This window comes from Falco punctatus (genome assembly GCF_963210335.1).
Source record: "Falco punctatus genome assembly, chromosome: 2".
Taxonomy (NCBI): domain Eukaryota; kingdom Metazoa; phylum Chordata; class Aves; order Falconiformes; family Falconidae; genus Falco; species Falco punctatus.
The window spans coordinates 45,187,459-45,205,547 of NC_137581.1; the positions used below are offsets into that span (position 1 = coordinate 45,187,459).

Below are 18,089 nucleotides of genomic sequence, written 5' to 3' on the forward strand. Positions count from 1 at the left end.
AAGGCACACTTGTGTTCAGAATACAAATGCTATCACATATGCCCTAATGTTATGAGGCACTTACCTAATTGTGGGTTTACTTCTGTAGTTTATTCCTACTTGTTGATACAGTGTCCTCCTCCTCCTCCCAAGCTAGATGTGCAGCGCAGAGTTCATCAAATTACTATTCCCAACATGCATACGTACCAAATGAACTGCTACAGAAGAAAAATACCTTTTAATCATTTAATCTTCAGTTAAGAACAATGCAAGACTATTTTCCCTAATTGGAATTCCGACCCTTCCCGTGTCCTTCTACAATTCCTGTAGTTCTTTTCTCCACAACTAGAAACTAAATACAGATGCTTTTTGTCTTTCATGTAAACAGCACTATTGAGAATGAGATTGGTACTTGAGGTGCAAAAAAATAAAACTAGCCAGAGGTCATGAGAAATGCAGCAATGACATTTATTGGAATTACTCCAGGCATTACATGAAAAATTTTATAAGTGAAACAGAGGATAAAGCACGTTCAGTGCATCTTATTACAAAAAAAAAAAAAAAAAAAGGAAAAAAAAGAAAAAAAAGAGATGTATCTGAATAACCTTGATTCTTTGTAATAAATGCTACTGCAGTTCCTGGGATTGGTTTCGTATGTACACACCAGCTAAAACTTACTCTGAACAACACTGCAAAGAACTGCCTTTTCACTTGGCATTTTTCCACCTAGGACAATATAACGTTCTTGAAATATCTAGACAGATTCCACAATTTTACACACAGTGTTAAGACCTTTCACCCTAACTGTAAAAAGAAGGATTGTTAAGTAAATCAGTATATTTAATCAAGTAAAACATCACAGAAGTAAAAAACAACAAAAACCAAACCTAGGAGACCCCAAGCCCCTAAGTTCCACAGCAGCGTGCAGCAAATCAGCATTGTTGCTCCTCACTTTCATGTTAACATAAAGCATAATATTTAGAAAGCAGTGATATTCAGTCCTTGCTTTCTAAATTGGACAAACTTATGCATAAAGACACTGCTGGATTTGGCACTTTGCTTAATTGTTTTTCTTACTAAAAAGAGTATGTCTTTCCTGAAATACAGTATAAATGGTAAGAGATAACATGAGCCACTGTAACACTCAATTAACGGTTCAGACATGCACTCCAAAGTACATGTCTATTACACATTTGTCTAAACCTTCTCATAAATTCCACTCAAAAACATTTTCAAATCTATGTGCATCTTTTTATACCTTTATAAACATATTTTCTCCCTTGAAATGATCAGAGCTTACCCACCTTCTGCCCAGAACACAAGAATTCATGACTTTTGTTTTAAAAAGAAAACCACAAACTATTATTAAAACATGAATAACCTGGAAAGCATTATTAAAACTACACCTGTACTTCAGAATCCCTTTTGAAATGTATACCCACTGTGTAAGCGAAAACTGAAAGGTATATAACATTTGAAACTCGCTTGGTCCTCTTGCGTGCACTTATGCTCAACTTCCTGCAATCTGCCTCAATTTTCTCTTCAAATAAAATTTAAGAATAGCTTTCTGGCTCCCACTATGATCAGACAAGGCTCCTTGCAGTATTTCTTTGGTTAAATGAGAACGTCTTGCATGCCTGACTCTTACGACAGCAAGTCTCTTGCAGAAAATTAACATCAGGATCGCTCACTTCCTCCCGTCATCATGACCAACCCCGAGACAGGCAGAAGCAAACCGGCCAGGAAGGAAGTAGCAGTCACTGTTAGCTCTTGCCTTTACAAGTTCTGCGAGCGTGTATAGATACCTATTTCTTAGCTCTGAGTTACAGAGGCGGAGCTATGACATTATGCTTTTGGTTTCCAGTTCCAACATGCGTGTGTAATTACGTCGCTGACGGCGACAGCCCAGGCAGCAGATGGCACAAGAGCTCTTTCCGCACGAACCAAGCCATGATACTTGTTCTGCTTATTGGTCTCCGCGCACAATGTCAGTAGAATTAAAAGAGAGGCACACATGAGTTCACACAGATTTTCCACAGAAGATGTGAAACATGCTGCTCTTTGGAGGGAAAATTACATTCTTTTTTGTTTTTTTTTTCTTCAAGTATTATTCAACATACATATATATAAAGACACGCTATCCTCGTTTTGCTACAAGACAAGCACATCCAGAGTGAATTTGCAGACCGCCATTATCTTGGCTTTGACTACTGAAATTTCTCTTTTCCTTTAGATCAACTCTAAATATACATCTACTCATCATAATTACATATAAGAATCCTTTATTTCCCCCTTGCGATTTATTTACAGAATCATAAAAAAATTAATAGCCTGAATTTGCATACTGACATTTGAAGGCCCATCTGTAGCTATGAGTGTCCCAGCACTAGTTTTGGGTAATACTGTTGCCTATTGCTAAGTCCTCTGAAAGCAGCATACTCATCTTTTCTTTCCCTTTTTTTGAAAAAATGCTGCCTAGAAAACCTTGGTTTATGGCTTACTCCTTATTTTACTTTATTATTTGGGTTGTAGTTTACTTCCTTCAGAAGCAGTTCACAGTCAGACAAGACTTCCGCTGGCAAATACTTCATTATCTGCTCAAGAGTCTTTTGATATGTTATCTTCTCCTGTTCCAGGGACTGAATTACAGTCTTCATTTTGTTCTCTCGAGTCAAAATAGTCTCCAGGTTGGATTCCAGACTCTGAATTTTAGCATGAGCAACCTGTAAACAACAGCATTATCTTTATAATAAATTAGAGACGTTCTGAATAACCTTTTTTTATATTACGACATGCTATATAATATGGGAAGAACTTTAATTACATAGATGTTTCTAAAAGACATCTGTGTAGGCAGATGATACAAGGAATGCCTGCTGTGTATCATACACAGAATCTCCTTATAGTAACCAGACCAGATCAATCTGAAGGATTCCCAAAAGCTTTACAGTGGGAAGGAGACATGCAAGTTGCAGCAAGCAACGGACAGTTGAGAGTAACAAGGAACTGGAGCTGCAAGGAGAAAAAGGAAATCAGCAGCTATAGTAGAACTGGAAGAGACAACTTGTCTGACAGTGCCGGAGCAATGGGAACCCTATGTAATAAAGTAAATTAGGATGGAGATTAGAGGGAAACAGAACCTCAGTGTTAAGTCTAGAGGCAGACAGTGTTCACTGTTTCCCAATAAAAGACTTATAGCTGCTTCTGGGAAACAAAAAAACATGACTAGTAATCAGAAACCCTGGACCTCAGCAGTAGCAAATGTCTCTCTGTGAGAGGTGGGGGAATTCCGAACGTTCCCAGGAAAAGGCCCAAGCAGAGGAATGAAGAAGGTATACAAACAAAAAAATGAAGAGGTTAAGGAATTGAGGAAGATGCGTTATAGCACAGCACTCTGGAAGAACAGAAGAGCATTGATAGAGCCTTTCAAATCAGTCACTCATATTTATTCTATGTCCTTGGTGCATTTTCAGAACAGACATAAAAGCCCAGGTAGCCGCAAATAAAATAAATAACTAATAATAATACTAGTAAAAAACCCAAATGATCCCTGTTTTCAATACCAAAAGAAAATAGCACAACACCCTGAGGCCATAAACACAAAAACTAGCTATTGGCTGAATCACAGAAATGATCTCTCCATGAGTTTGTAGTCTTAAATCATTTACCTGCAGCTTCTCCAACAAATCCATGTTTTGTCTCTTCAGATGACTGTTTGCCCTCTCCAGCTTCTCCAGGGGTTCACCTTCATCACAGGGATTCACATTTTCCTGCAGTTCATCCTGAAGAACGTGGTACTCTACTTCGTAGGCGTGGAGCTGTTTTGAAATATCCATCTCAAACACCTGCCATGAGAGAAAAAATTATTTTTTAAACTACAATAGAGAGCACATATTCCACATGAATGTTCAGCTAAGAGGCAACTCTGCTCGATTAACTTAATGGTTTTTCCTGTTCCTCTCAAAAAGTATTTTAAGGGAGAATCTCCAGTTAGAGCATTTTAGAATCTAAAGTTCTTATTGGAGCCATAATAAATCAGACTTTAGAAAAACTGGATCATCATTTTTACCATTACCAAATACCATCTCTTACTATGAGATATATCAGCAGAAAAGTCTTATATAATCCAATAATTTTATAATATGATCAAGTCTTATCATCTCTTACTCAGGAATATTAAGAAGTTCAAGAGGAAATTTTGAAATTCAAGTCTCACCAGCTTGTGATAGGAGCAGGATCACACTGTGAGGAATAATAATCTAGGAATATCCGATCTCCACCCTCAAAACTGGATCTCTTGACTCCAAGTGCCCATTTACAGACTTTTACAAAAATACTCTTCATGGTTACAGTTTCCCTGTGCTCTGTCTCTCTGTGAAGATACACTATTTTCTTGTTGGGATGCTTTGGTAACAAAGCATTGTGAAGACTATGGAATTGAGCATCTAACAGTGATGAGACCACATGACCCTTACCTGTTTACACATCTAGTCACAGCCTCTCAGCTTCTGAAAGTTACCAAATAGTTTAGGCTAGGAAAGGAAGGATGTCTACAGTGACATCAATTTTGTTCCTCGTTCTAGAGATTACAAACATTACAGCAACAGAACACACACACACACACAGACCCCTCAAACAAAACAAATTCTGCATTACCTTCACTGTTCTTTAGGTAATTCAAATGAGGTAAACTTTAAGTTACATACGGTGTTCAAACTGGGCAAGTGCCATTTTCCTCTATGAGGCTACCTGGTCAATTCTTTGTGTACTGTAGTCCTGCACGATGTCTACATATTTCTTTTTTTATCCACTATAAAAGGATGGTCTTGGGAATTACAGCTCTGAGACAGCCAAAGACCCCGTTCAGCCAGCCTAGGTGGAGGAGCAATACGATATAGGCAGTCTACATGTGCACGCAGATCCAGAAGGCTATTCAGCATGAGACCACACCACAGGCAAGCAGGCAGCCTTCATCTCAGAGCTGAACTGACCTGCATATAACCACAACCACCTCTGCTCAGGTAAGATCACCCATCCTTTACTCAATCAGTCTTGTCTTTGCACAAAGCCACTTCTACCATGCTCACCACAGCACAATTGCTCTGCAACCCACGCAGACCACAGACAGAGATTTAATTTCTAATAACATCAAAAATATTGAACTACCATCTCTATCATCGCCAGAATCAGTGAGTTGTGAAGATAGACGCTGAAGTGCCTGATGCTGGTTTAGCACAGCAATCACAATCACTGCAATAAGGGAATGAAGATTTACATGTCATCTAAAAATGAATTCTTAACCGACAGCACCTGAAATACACAAGCATAAACCAAACCACAGGAATGCATCAGTGTTAACTGCATTCCTGCACGTGGATGTGGTTTTCTAGAACTCTTCTATTACCTCCAAACTGCCACCTGAACAGGAAAACTGCTCAAAAAACCCTTTCACAGTTAAGGTACTGTACCGAGGCTTACTTTCAATTTGCAGCTTCAGTGCAGAGGAAGATGATGTAGAGACATGAAGATCCCAGCCACTGACAGTATTTCACAAGAAGCTTTTCCTATACCAGCATCAGTAGTTCTTTGTTTCTCTTCTATTCTCACCCTAAAAGTGATCCCGAGGAGGATGGAAGCTGCCCCCACAACAGAACAGCAAAAGTTTGCCTGACCTTGATTTTATTAAGTATCATGAAAACAGGGCCTCACCAACCTCCTAACTTGTAGAATTTTAAGTTGGAAGTATCAGCAAAGTTCCCATGGGGGTACCTGGCCCCGTGCAACCAGAAGTCAGAAGGATCAGGAGGAGAAGTCGCTGTGATGCTGCCTCTTCCCACCATGGCAAGTTGCGGTTCCTGTCACAAACTGCTGGACTGCCCACCCGCTAGCAGGGAGCAATAGCTGGCTTTAGGTTTGGAAAATAGGCTACTTTTACCCTTCTGATGGTGATGTGAAATTTATAAGCAAAGTCATGTTTTCCCAATATCTGAGGCACGAAATAACCTTTGTACTAAACCCTGAGGTAGCAACTAAAGTCTTGCTAGAATTGCAGTTCAAAACCCATTGAAATTAGCTCATATCCTATTTCCATACAAGTTAGTGGGAAAATTACTCATTTGCATTGAAAACCAAAAGGAGCACACTGAGAAGACTTTTACCTGTGCCTTGGGCATGATTCATTTAAAGTACACTAAGGGGGGGGGGGAAGTAAAGAGCAGTGAAAAACAACTTACCTGAGTAATAATTTTTTCCATTTGAGGGTGAGTCATATCTGGAATAGTGGTTTTAAGAAAATCAACAGTGTTCTCAAAACTCTCACATCCCATTATAGATGTTTCTTGACTGCTAAGTAGGCTCAGTGCTACTTTAAATATGACTTCTGTTCCTTGAAGAAAAATAATGTCTAAAAAAGAAAGTAATTGAAGTATCTTGAAAACGTGAACTAAAGTAATTGGGTAAATACATATATTTGCTGGGATGTTCTTTGTAATCAATCACAACGCCTATTTATTCAGTTCAGAAGTGCAATCTGTCTTATTTCAACATGAGGTTAAAGCATATAAAAAGCATTTTCTGTCACCTTACAGACATGAGAGAGCATTAAAGAAAATACAACATGCTTGTTACATCTGTAACTGTTACCTGCAATAAGCATTTCATTATTGTCTACTGCAAACTATAGACTGTTAGCTAACTGCTAACTGGTTTTAAGTGTATTTATGACTGAAAAGCAATTGGGAAGTGGATCACAACACAACATACTGAAGTTTTACTGTTTTCTACAGGCAAGAGCTAGTCCTTAAAAAATGATCATGTAGATTTCATAACCAAACACATTATTCTCAAAATCCACAGTAGTGATCACATTGGCTGTAATTTAAGCCCAAATCCCTTACTTTGAGGTATAACTACGTGAACGTGAGGGTGAAGTCCGGGCTCTGCATAAGTCAGTAGATACAGACTGTACAGAAACTGGAAACTTGTTCAGAGTAACTAGAAACTGTCTCGGTGGCAGTGGTGGAGTTGCAGTTACAGAGGTGAACGCAGCACATGAGCAGTTCAAATAAGCCTCCTGTACTGTTGGCTCTGTCACACCACCAAGAGCAGGGCTCCATGACTGAATAAACTCAACTTCTGATCCTGACGCCGAGACGTTATCACTGGCGCTAATCCAGTATCAGAGGGGAGCACCAGGACACTCGTGAGGCAGCCATCTCACTCATACACAGTTCCTAAAGGTCTCCCTTCTCAAGTCTATGATGCACATTCAAGCAGCATAATTTGTGATGGGTGGACACTAACCATCTGTTAGTGGTATCTGACAATGGCCCATAAGACACCAAAGATGCAAGAATCCAAAGCATTAGGAAGTAAAACAACTCAGTGATTTTGATTTTTAAAATGGGAACATGCCTTGCTCAGCTTATTTACAAAGAAAAGAACGCTGATGCTCCCCACCCTTAAAAAATTTGTTTTCCAAATTCAAAGCCTACTGAAAACAAAAAAAAAAAGAAAAGAACAGTTCAGCCTTGAAAAACAAATCAAAAAATCCAAAACACTTGAGTGTCCCAGTATTCAATAATCTCACTGGGAAAGAGAGGTACCAATCGTGCATACCACTGAAAAACAGATACACCAGTCATTGGTTCACCTAAAGAGCAGTCAGAAAAAGTTTACTGTAAAAGGAAAAAAAACTCTGTAATGGAGAAATCACTGGGTCAAAAAAAAATGAAAACCAAAACCAAAAAGCCTCTCTTCCCCCCCAACCCCCCCCACCAAACAAATTAAAAACCTAGCTCACTCCATTAATAAAACATGAGACAGAAGTTGAATTTCATCAGAAAAGACAAAAGGTGTTGTATGAAAACAGAAAAATCAAATGGGAAAAAAGTCTGATTCAAGAGGAAGTACATGGCATATGCTCCCAGTTTTTTGGTGCGTATCTAAGCACATTGAGTTTTATATTAACATGTAATTTTTTTTACATGTATCTGCACTACTAGAGATTTGATTAAACTGGCAGCTCTTACTGACAATAAAAGAGCACAAACCCAGGTACCTGACATGCTGATAATGTAAACACTACAAGGCACAATCAATATTTAAGCTTCTGCACTAGACATTATCTGAAGAGGAGTCATGAAAAAACCCTCTAAATGGAGTAAGAGGCATTCTAAGACTAGGGAACTATTCAATACATACATGAATACCTGAACCAGCCTTTAAGTTCAAGTTTATTTGAATTTTTATTAGAAACCACTTTAGAATCAATTATTCAGAAACATGTTCTTGAAAACCAATGCATTCTCTTTTTTCAGTTTGCAAGATGAACTTTTCTATAGATATAAATGGAATACTTGGTGCATAAAGTACATTTGCAACAATAAATGTCCTGCTGTTTACCCATCAGAAGTCTCTTGGCTAATAACCGTAGACATACTTAATTGCTCAAGTCCAATGTTTCAAAGAATACATTTCAGTTTTCCTTTTTGAAAAGGAGCTGACATGCCACCATGAAGAGCATTGCTACTTGCCACCCAAAACAGTCACCCCAAATGTCCCAAGTATGTAGAAAACTAATCCCTGAGAGTTTCAAAACACAATGGACAACATTGTTCTTTTTATTATTGCAACAGAATAAACTTTCTTACCAAATACTCTGGCTACAAATCCTAATGGAAATTGAGATGCGAACAATGTAAGAAACCACGGTGCAGCATAAAGACTGGGACTGATCTCATTTTCTTCAAGATGATTATACAGGTCTCTGTGATAATCATGAAGGAGCCTTGAGAGCTGATACATCTGAATCTACAGTGCATGAGGGGGTTGCAGGGGGGAAAAGAAGTAGAGAAAGAAAAGTTCAGCTTTACTTAAGTTTTCCACACCATTCACATTCCACTTGAGGGAAAGAAACTCTAGTACAGATGGCATGGTAAAATGAAGCTTAATTGTTGCCTAGGGCCTCAAGTGATTTCTACTCACACATAAACAACCCACCCCTAATGAATTAAAACCAACACAGCAGTCAATAATAAATAACAGTTTGAACCTGATTATTAATGAAATATCATTTCAGATTCACAGGCTTAAAGTAAGAAGAGAATATATTGATCTAACTTTATCAACAAACCAGAGCATTCAGTCTTGCAGCAATGAAAGTAGAAGTACCTCTTTTAAGATGCCAAAACTCCCCATTATAGAGTTGAACTATTTCTGGCTAAATTTACACATTTCAGCTTTCATCCTTTGAATCCTGGCAATAATTTTGCTGCATTTAAAACTCCTCTGCTACAATCATCACTTTAGACTGCTTCTGTCCCCACAAAGTACATTAGATACAGTGGTCATTAGAGGTGTACCACATACATACTTCCCAACAAACCTCCAACATGCCAGCGGTCCAGAAAAAGTTAAGATACTGATACACAAAGTGCTGTTATACAACCTGTAAAAGGTTGCAAAGCAAAATGGTTAGAAGTTGCTACTCATTGCCAGAAATATCACTTTCTGCCAAATTATTTCCTTGCCATTTTGATAGTTTATATTCCCTAGTAAGTCACTCACAGCACAGGCCAATGCTTCCGTCATAAAGCAGAAGATGGATGAGAAGCAGACATATATTGATTAGTTGTCAGGCCCAGCTTTGCTGTCAACAGTGCCTTATGCTTCAGGTGAATCCATTCCTCAATAAGAAAATTATTTCTTGGATCCATCTACTTTCCTACTTTTAGTGGTTATGATTCTTCCCCACCAAAATCTGACTGCACTTGAAACTATTATCAGTCAGCAGTTTCCGCAAGCAGACAGATCACTTCTCATTAAGACAAATTAGCTAAATTTGTGCATGCGTTTTGAGTTCTTACATTAATTGCCAAAGATAATAATTAAGCACTGTTTGGACAGCATTGATACAAAATACATTTACATGTGAAATTAGAACAGTATTGCAGAGGCCATACACCAATTGGATGAGTTAATTATGAACTAAGGATCTAGATTACTACTTTTTCCAGATAACAATTAAAAATGTAAGTCAAATAAGTTTTCATTATCCTAAAGAAACATACAATGCTTGTCTGCTCAGGACAGAAGCTAACTCTGCATATAAGCTTACTTGTGTTTCAGTATTGTAAATGCGAAAGAATTTGCAAGTACTCTACTCCTGTTAAAAAGCAAAACAAAGGGTTAGGCTTTAGTGAGATCCTTTAAGTCATCCTCAATAGTCTAGTTTGTCTTGAGCAGACAAAACTTGTACTTTTGTCTAGAACAGAATAACTGCCTAGGAGCAAACTGTGGGGTAAAGAGAGGTCATTTCATTTAAAGGGCAAACAGTACTACAACCAGTGACCTTTCTCGAACGTAAAACGTGTTCTTCCTAAGAGCTTCTGACAATGAAATTTTCAGACTCATTTAAATCAAAAGGTAAAATCCTGGATCTCTGAATGTTCCCAAATCATCAGAAGTTCTTGACAGTCTACAGCTGCAGTATAACATACAAACACTAAGACAGCACCTTCTAGGCGAAAAAAATCCCACAACCATGCATTTATCACACTTAGACCCCACTGGTTCAAAACTTATTGGGTGGTTGGGGGGGAACAGGGAAGAGGCAGAATGATGCTCTTTATGACTCTGTGGCTTTTCACCCTTAATTGATCACAACAAATGTCTCATAGTATACTTACAGTCACAGTAAAACACTCCTCTCTACCATTTTTTTGAATAAGCATATACAATTTCTTTAACTACAATCTATTCTATTTTTCTGGACTTTTCCCAAATAAGCACCTAAAGTGACTGGTCATGAAAATTGGACTGAAACTCCTACTTCAGTTTTTATGTAATTATAAGTGTTTGCTATGCAGGGAGCATGGGAAAAAAAAAAAAAACAAAAAAACTTTTGTATCTGCCTCTTAGTTTTCTCTTTCTCAAATGTGGATTACAAGATTTAGCTCAGCAGTGGCGTATCCCTTTATAATAATTGGGGCTTAGAGCATATAGTTATTTAAGTTAGTGGACAGTTGCATCCCAAGGTGGAAGTTTTCTCAGACTTTAAACTGTGAAGTTTATACAGATCTGATTTTCTGTCTCCTTCCAAAACAGCCTTGAGTATCTATAGCTAGCTGTTGAAAGACTAATATTGCAGAACATGCATCGTTTCTCAGCCAAAACAAAAAGATTAAAAACTGGTCTGTTGTCTTGCTGTGTTGAGGGTGGTGAGGCAGAGGACGATGAGAGAGGTGCAAATGACAAGGCAAGACAGAGCAGCCCCAAGTACAAATGCCTGCGGAGTACCCTGACCGGCCACTGGGTGTCACTATTGATTTGCCTTGGAGTTACAAGAGAAAAATCTACATTTCGGTGCTCATGGACTGAAGAAAAATAAAATCAAATTTATTTTTAATCTCCATCTATACAGACGCAGACTTTCCAAACAGTAAATGGTGGGGATGCGTGACAGGAAAATTCTGCAAGTTCTGAACTTCTCTGCTTGCAAACTGAGAGGCAGAGAGGGGTTCGACAACAACTGCATGCACCTCACAACTTCCAAAACCGCGTAAGGTTTCATAAGGCCCTGAAGAACGAGCAATCTCTAAGAGCTCAAAACTCATTTAAAACTCTGGTTTGCTTTAGTAGGAACAACTGACTTACCTGTAGTGACATCATGTCTGGCCTGTACTGTTTACGGAAGCCAAGGTCATACATGAGGAATTTCAGCATTTCAAAGGCCTGTTCTTCACTCATATGTAGAAGCAGCACTCCAGCTACAAAGCTGATACCTTGACAATAACCCACTTCTTTGTCCAGCAAAGAGTACGCTTTCAGGAGATTAAAGAGTGATAGCTGTCCTGCTCCGAGGTGGGCAGAAAAGTAAGGATGCGTAGGGAATGTCCGTCCTGACATAAAAGAGAAAAGAGTAATCACTACTCAGTTCTCCTCAAAAAATCCTAGATCCATCTGCCAGCACTTCTTTCTTTGCTTTCATATGCAGGTTGACTTTAGTCAGATCAATCTGTACTTTACCACCAATTTTAGACAGTATCCATTGAGCTAATATAATATTCTCATCTGCATTGAACCAGCAGAAGCAACTGCTTGATTTCTCTTTTCAGACAGATGTATAAGAGCATAAATACAAACAGCATAACCTCAGAAAACATCTGCTTAGAGGACATTAAGCGGCAAGCACAGAATGCATCCTGACATAGGAAGTGGTGCTGATACCTCCCTCCAACAACAGCTTCCATTAACTTTGCTGTGTTTTTACTCAAAGACCCATGAAACAAGTCAGAAAAACCTCCCAGCTACAAACAGACGTACCTAGATCTACAAGGATGGCATGCTGTTGTGCAGTCAGTTGTTTCAGCAGTTCTTTGTATGAGACATCGGGAGGCTGCTGCTTGTTTGGCAGTCTGTGTCTGACTCGATGCTGCACAGCCAAAAACTGCCAAATTTCTCCCCGACGACTTTTTGGTACACCTGCAGTCAGTCAGGAAAAGAAGAGGCCTAAGCAGGGCCATGTTTTTATAGTGCTATAACACAAGAATTTGCTTTGTCATAACCTTGGTCTATTATAACCTTGGCCAAACCACTCTGGAAGATCCCTTACAAACAGTCAGCTTGAGAAATTGTCTGCTCTGCAGTGTATTCACTCACCAGCCACAGTTCAGTCCCACTAACTAAACATTAACTACAAACTTACAGTACCTACACTGGGCAACTACGGTACCAACATCACTTGTTCTGCCACTTCTGAGCTGTTATAGCCTCCAGCAGGAGAAGATGCACAATTACACACAGAATGCAGTCCGGCCTGTTTAGAAAGGCTGAACTAAATTCACAGGTATAAAACACAGCGAAGTCCACCTCCTCTTCCCCTTTCCAAAGGGCTGCTCGTATCAGTCCACAGGCTTGGAGAAAGATGTACAGACTATAAAATGCTCAGTTCAAACCTAAAAGCATTAACGCTGCACACCAAAGGAAGGACACAGAACCACTCATACTGAAAGGCATCATTTCTCTCAAGTCAGCCAGGCATCTGTGAAAGCATAAACTAAATTAAAATACTACTTTTGGACTTTCACACACATCCCCCTTCGAAATCTGACTCTGTAAACTGACCTTTGAAAGTCAAAATGAATTGACAACTCTCCTAATACTTTCCAGGCAAATAATTATTTAACAGAATATAAGTTAGAAAAAGCATATCCTTGTTCCCAACTCTGAACTGCAGCCCAGCAGCAGAAGGTAGGGCAGCAAGGTAAAGTAATTTGCTTGCAGTCTTCTGCATGTCCCTAACAGGAACCACCTTACTTCTACCACACTTTCCTTCAGAAGCAATTTAAACTTCCCTTCTGTACCACAGCCAGATTACACTGAAATATTATTTTTCAGCATCTGTAACACTGACGTGAGCTTCTATGGAGGAGAGCACAGTGGTGCAGACTCCACATCTGCATTACACTAACGAGGCCCTATGGCTCCCCTTCTGGCCTATGGCTAGGCCACAAAAAGATCTTCAAGCCAAAATCCTCAGCCTTTCACTTAAGGAAATAAAATACTAGAAGACCATATTCTGACTCCCCAAAGCTTGGCTGCGATTACCCTAGGGTTTGGGCACAGTCCACATTAGAGATTCTGGTCCTGCCTTCTTAGTAAGTAAGTAAAATTAGAGCATCTGAAACTGGCAGTTGGATAGCAGCCATGGACCAGAAATCAGAAGGTCACAGTGTTAGCTGCGGAAGCTCCAAGTTTAATCTTCAGTCTAATAATACATGGGCACAAGACACTACTTCCAGGAGTATGAATATACATATTTCTGCATTGCTGACATTGTTAGTTGCAGGCACAGCACAACCTATTTTCTGTTTGGCAGCAGGAGGTGGGTCCATTTGTAGAAAGAAGGCAATTTTTTCATAATTTTGTGCTACTGGAAAAACCGTACTGCTGGCAGATTTCCTTCAGTATCAAAAAGGAACAACAAAAAAAATCTATCTTCAGACTTCATAGTTAAAAGGCACAAATACCTTCTTTCAAAGTGGAATGAATATCTTCCATGTCACATCGGATTTTGGCTCTGCAGTTCAGCAACTTCTTATCCCAAACATTTATGACATCTTTCTGACATGTACCAACTTCATCATAGTCCAGTTTTACTTTTCTTGATTGGAGCTCATCTCTGCTTGCTAGAACACAAAGAAAGAACACACAGAAAAACAGAACATCAGAAAATTATAAAAGACATCAAATATGCAAACCCAATTCAAGTTAGATATATCTACCTGATAATCTGTCTAGGGATAAATACACCTTCTACAATTTATCAGTTGTTAGCTGAGATGGGGCCAGTCTTTTGTCATAAGATCCTGCAGGCAACAATTTAGCTTCTGTTACTGGGCCATGAACATTAGTAATCATGAAGTACATGAAAACATTTTTTAAGGCTTAGGGCAAGAAGAAAAAACCACTCACCACAACTTCACCACATCTGCTGCTTCTTCTAACTGCAAAAACACCTTTGATAATTTTTTCTCGTTTATATTGAACATTACGATTGTTTTAGTATGGAAAGTCCCAACCATATGAATGTTTCTATTAGAGATTTAGGCAAGCAAGCAGGCAAGTCTTCTGAACTGGAGTCTGTCACGTTGGCTCCAGTTTTTATGTGTTCCTTAAGACAGTGGCAAGAGCTCTTGGCCCTGCTACCTGGCATCATCAAACTGACAAGAAGGAAACAGAATGAACCAACGTGAACCATATCCAGGAAGGTATATCTGGGCTGAGCACAAAACTGGTGTTGCTGTAAACTTAAAAGGTTTGTTGAATAGAACTTTGCAAAAGAATAGAATATTGCAAAAATATTTATCCCAGAGGACTCACTATTTCTGAAATAAAGCTGCACTGTTACTCTGGAACTTCACGAAGGAGTAGCTTTTATGTCCATTACTGAGAATTAACTGTGGTTATTTTACTACACATGATACGCATGCAGAAAATCACTCCCAATTCCTCATACTACTAGTGTAAAAAACTAGAATGAAGACCTGAATGTGTCTTAACTTACAGAGATAGGTTTAATTATCATTGGACTGAATTGTACATTTCACAACATGACCTCTGAAAGCTGCAAGTGATTTATCCCAAATTTGCCTTGATCTGCATGCAGTACTCGCTCCTTGGAGGAGACTCCTTCCTCTTAACAGTTGTATCCCTGTCCCCATCATCACCTCGAGGTGAAAGCAAGCTCTCACGTTTTAATACAACCTGCAAAACAAAACAATCTGTTCCTTTTCCTAGTTATCTCGCTTTGGACATAGCCAGTACTGAATGAATCCATAAGATCACTGCCTAGCCCACTCCAAAACATAGGTGACATTATTTCTAGAAGTTGTATGTTACACCTCTGAGATCCTATCTGTTCAAGACTACAGGGGGCTTTGTATAAACAACTATCATGCAATGTGCAGCACACTCCCATAAAAATGGGAATGTGATCCTGCCACAAGAATCTGCAGTCCAACTGGGACAATTTTAAATGCTACCTTATTGCTTTATGATTTAATCTGAGAATGCTCACTCATAAGCAATATATGACAGATTCAAGACAACAGTAACATATTTCAGTGTGACAACGAACTCCAGGATTAAGTGCATAGGTTATCTTTCTCTGAACAATACTCTGGCTCTGTGGTTAACCCCAGTGAAAGTCAGCAAGCTTGCCTGTTGATTGTACCTGCCTTGCCTACCATGCCACCCTTGGCTGCTTGCAACCATCTTAGTTAATGTTCTTCCTAATCATTGCTAGGTGGCCTGCTACTTTTTGTAGTTCTTGTATTTCTAGGTGATCTATTGGAAAAAGTAGTGGGAAGCTTCTCAGAAAAAAGCAAGTTTGTGCAATTCACAGAACTTACCTTCTGTAAAACAAAGAGCTAATAGTATTCAAGTCTCCTCGACAGCAAAAGGAATAGGAAAAGAAGTTCTATTAATATTTTGTAAATAAAAATCAACAAAACATTAAGAGAAAATCACTAAAACCAATTCCACAGCAACTCCAGTTCTAAACCAGTCATATACAGCTGAATAAATTCACAGCTAGGAACGTGGCTTCAAGTAGAGAAATAGCTGCATTTCTGTTATTACATTTTACATTTCTGAGATCTACATTTAATTGCAAGCTAGGATGCCAACCACTGCACAAACCAGTACTTTTTTGGGATGCATCAGTTCTGCATATGCCTGGTCCGTAAAATGGCCCATGTTACAGCAGCCCACAGGAAGGAAGCCTACAGATAGGCATTAAGATAGTTTACTTTTCACCCTTTGAAAATAAGGTGATGAATTCTAGCTAGCCAGAGTACCAGTCTGACTAGCAGTACTTATGAACCTGCATAGGAGATTGGAGATACGCTTCTTGGATTACAAACCAAGATGTGGGCTGGCAGGTAAGTGCCAGTTCGGAGTCTCCACTGCTGACACTCCTGTTTTCACCACAAATAATCAGGCAGGAATAACTTAGTTTCTACATATCCGTTACAGAATGGAAATAACTTACAACTAAGCCTTAAGGAACTGGACTGATTATGATTTTCAGTACCTCCAGTAACGAAGGGCAGGTACAGAGAAGAGCCTGTCCCTCAGCATCTCATACTACCAGAGGGAATAACATAAAATTAGTCACTACAGCAGATGTCCAGCTTCCCCACCCTACAACAGGAGACTAACCCATTTGCTAAAACAGTAAGTGAAGATTATGGCTGAAGTTAAAGCAGACTTCTCTGTAGATGTTCCCTATGAATCTACAAGGAGACAAACTGTAGAGAGAATGCACAAAGAAATACACTACTTGTGCAGGAAATACATTCAAGGATGTACATTTGTAGGGACATGGAAAAACTTTTGTCCTACTGTTTTTCCTTCCTCTCTCTGCCTTCTCAGTAAGCATCACTAAAGAAGGAAAAAGATTTAACTGACCTTAACAAGATCGTTATGTTTTGTTTGAAGAATCAGACTACCACATAATGAAGTTATAGACCATATAGGAGAAGATGAGGGCAGCAATTACAGAGATAACATTTGAAAATGAGAGAAAATTTTCAACTTGCACCAAAAGCTATTCATCTATTATACCGAAGAACTTCTATAAACTAGGATAGACATTGCATACTATCTTTTATTTGTGCGAGTCTTGACCAGTCATAATAAAATATCTTAGCCAAAAGCTCAGGCAGCTGACAAGTCAGCTTGGCCAACTTCAGATCCCTCAGCAAGGGCACTCAATTTTCAGTGTACAGTGTTCATCATTCAAGAAAAGAACTTTCTGACATACTTCATGAGCCAGTTCCTAAAAATCATATTTGCATTTGAATATATACAAATTACCACTGTGATGTGGTTAACGCAGGACAGAAAGCCTGGACAGAAATCCCATACACTGCGAAGGACTGAAATGAGATACAGAGGGTAAGGTTTACCATACTTGAATGCTCACACAGCATCTGTTCTCCTGCCTCCACCTCACACTAGAATTCCTAGACTTAGCTAAAATCCAGACTGTAGAAACTTTTGCCTAATGCGCACTAAAAAAGGAAAAGTTACCTTCTTTAACTGAGGTGACTCATTAATAAGAGTTTGCAGGCAGACAAAGAACCTGGTAGACTTGAGATAGGAGTGGGTAAACACATTTATTTCTAGCACCGTTAACCAAAAAGTCACAGAACCACATCTCTGAGGTGCCCAACACCAGTACAGTTTTCAGCTTCAGGCAGCAGAATTTGTAATAGTTTTTGGGGTATTTTCTAAGTAGCTAACCTTCCAGCTTCTGGTTTTCTTTTTCCATTCGAAGTAACAGAATTTGTTGATGAATGGCTTTTCTCCACAGACTTTGTAGTTCTTCTGAGTTTTTCCTCTCTCCAGTTTTATCCAGACCATCCTCATTTTGCAATACTAGAACAAGAGGGTCCTCCTCGAGGGGTGGAGCAAGAGGCGATAATGGTAACAACTCACTTCCATCATGACCATCTGCAAAGAATCAGAAAGCTATTACAGGAAACTCAGATTGCTTGACATATCACAAAAATCTAAGTCACAGCAGAACAAACATAGCTGTC

General features: G+C 39.1%; 1 protein-coding gene across 3 annotated transcripts in view; it reads right to left on the bottom strand.

The window, feature by feature from the left end:
• Positions 1-423: 423 nt before the first annotated feature.
• The window catches only part of TBC1D4 (TBC1 domain family member 4), a 111,018-nt gene continuing 93,352 nt past the window's right edge, over positions 424-18,089 (bottom strand). For all 3 annotated transcript variants that reach the window (XM_080374395.1, XM_080374394.1, XM_080374396.1), the window contains 8 exons: positions 17,791-18,000; positions 14,010-14,168; positions 12,304-12,462; positions 11,635-11,879; positions 8,631-8,790; positions 6,213-6,382; positions 3,648-3,824; positions 424-2,702 (listed from right to left, as the gene is read on the bottom strand). In XM_080374395.1, the coding sequence (XP_080230521.1) occupies positions 2,484-2,702; positions 3,648-3,824; positions 6,213-6,382; positions 8,631-8,790; positions 11,635-11,879; positions 12,304-12,462; positions 14,010-14,168; positions 17,791-18,000 (1,499 nt within the window). In that variant the 3' untranslated portion in view covers positions 424-2,483. The remainder of the gene's footprint in view (positions 2,703-3,647; positions 3,825-6,212; positions 6,383-8,630; positions 8,791-11,634; positions 11,880-12,303; positions 12,463-14,009; positions 14,169-17,790; positions 18,001-18,089) is intronic.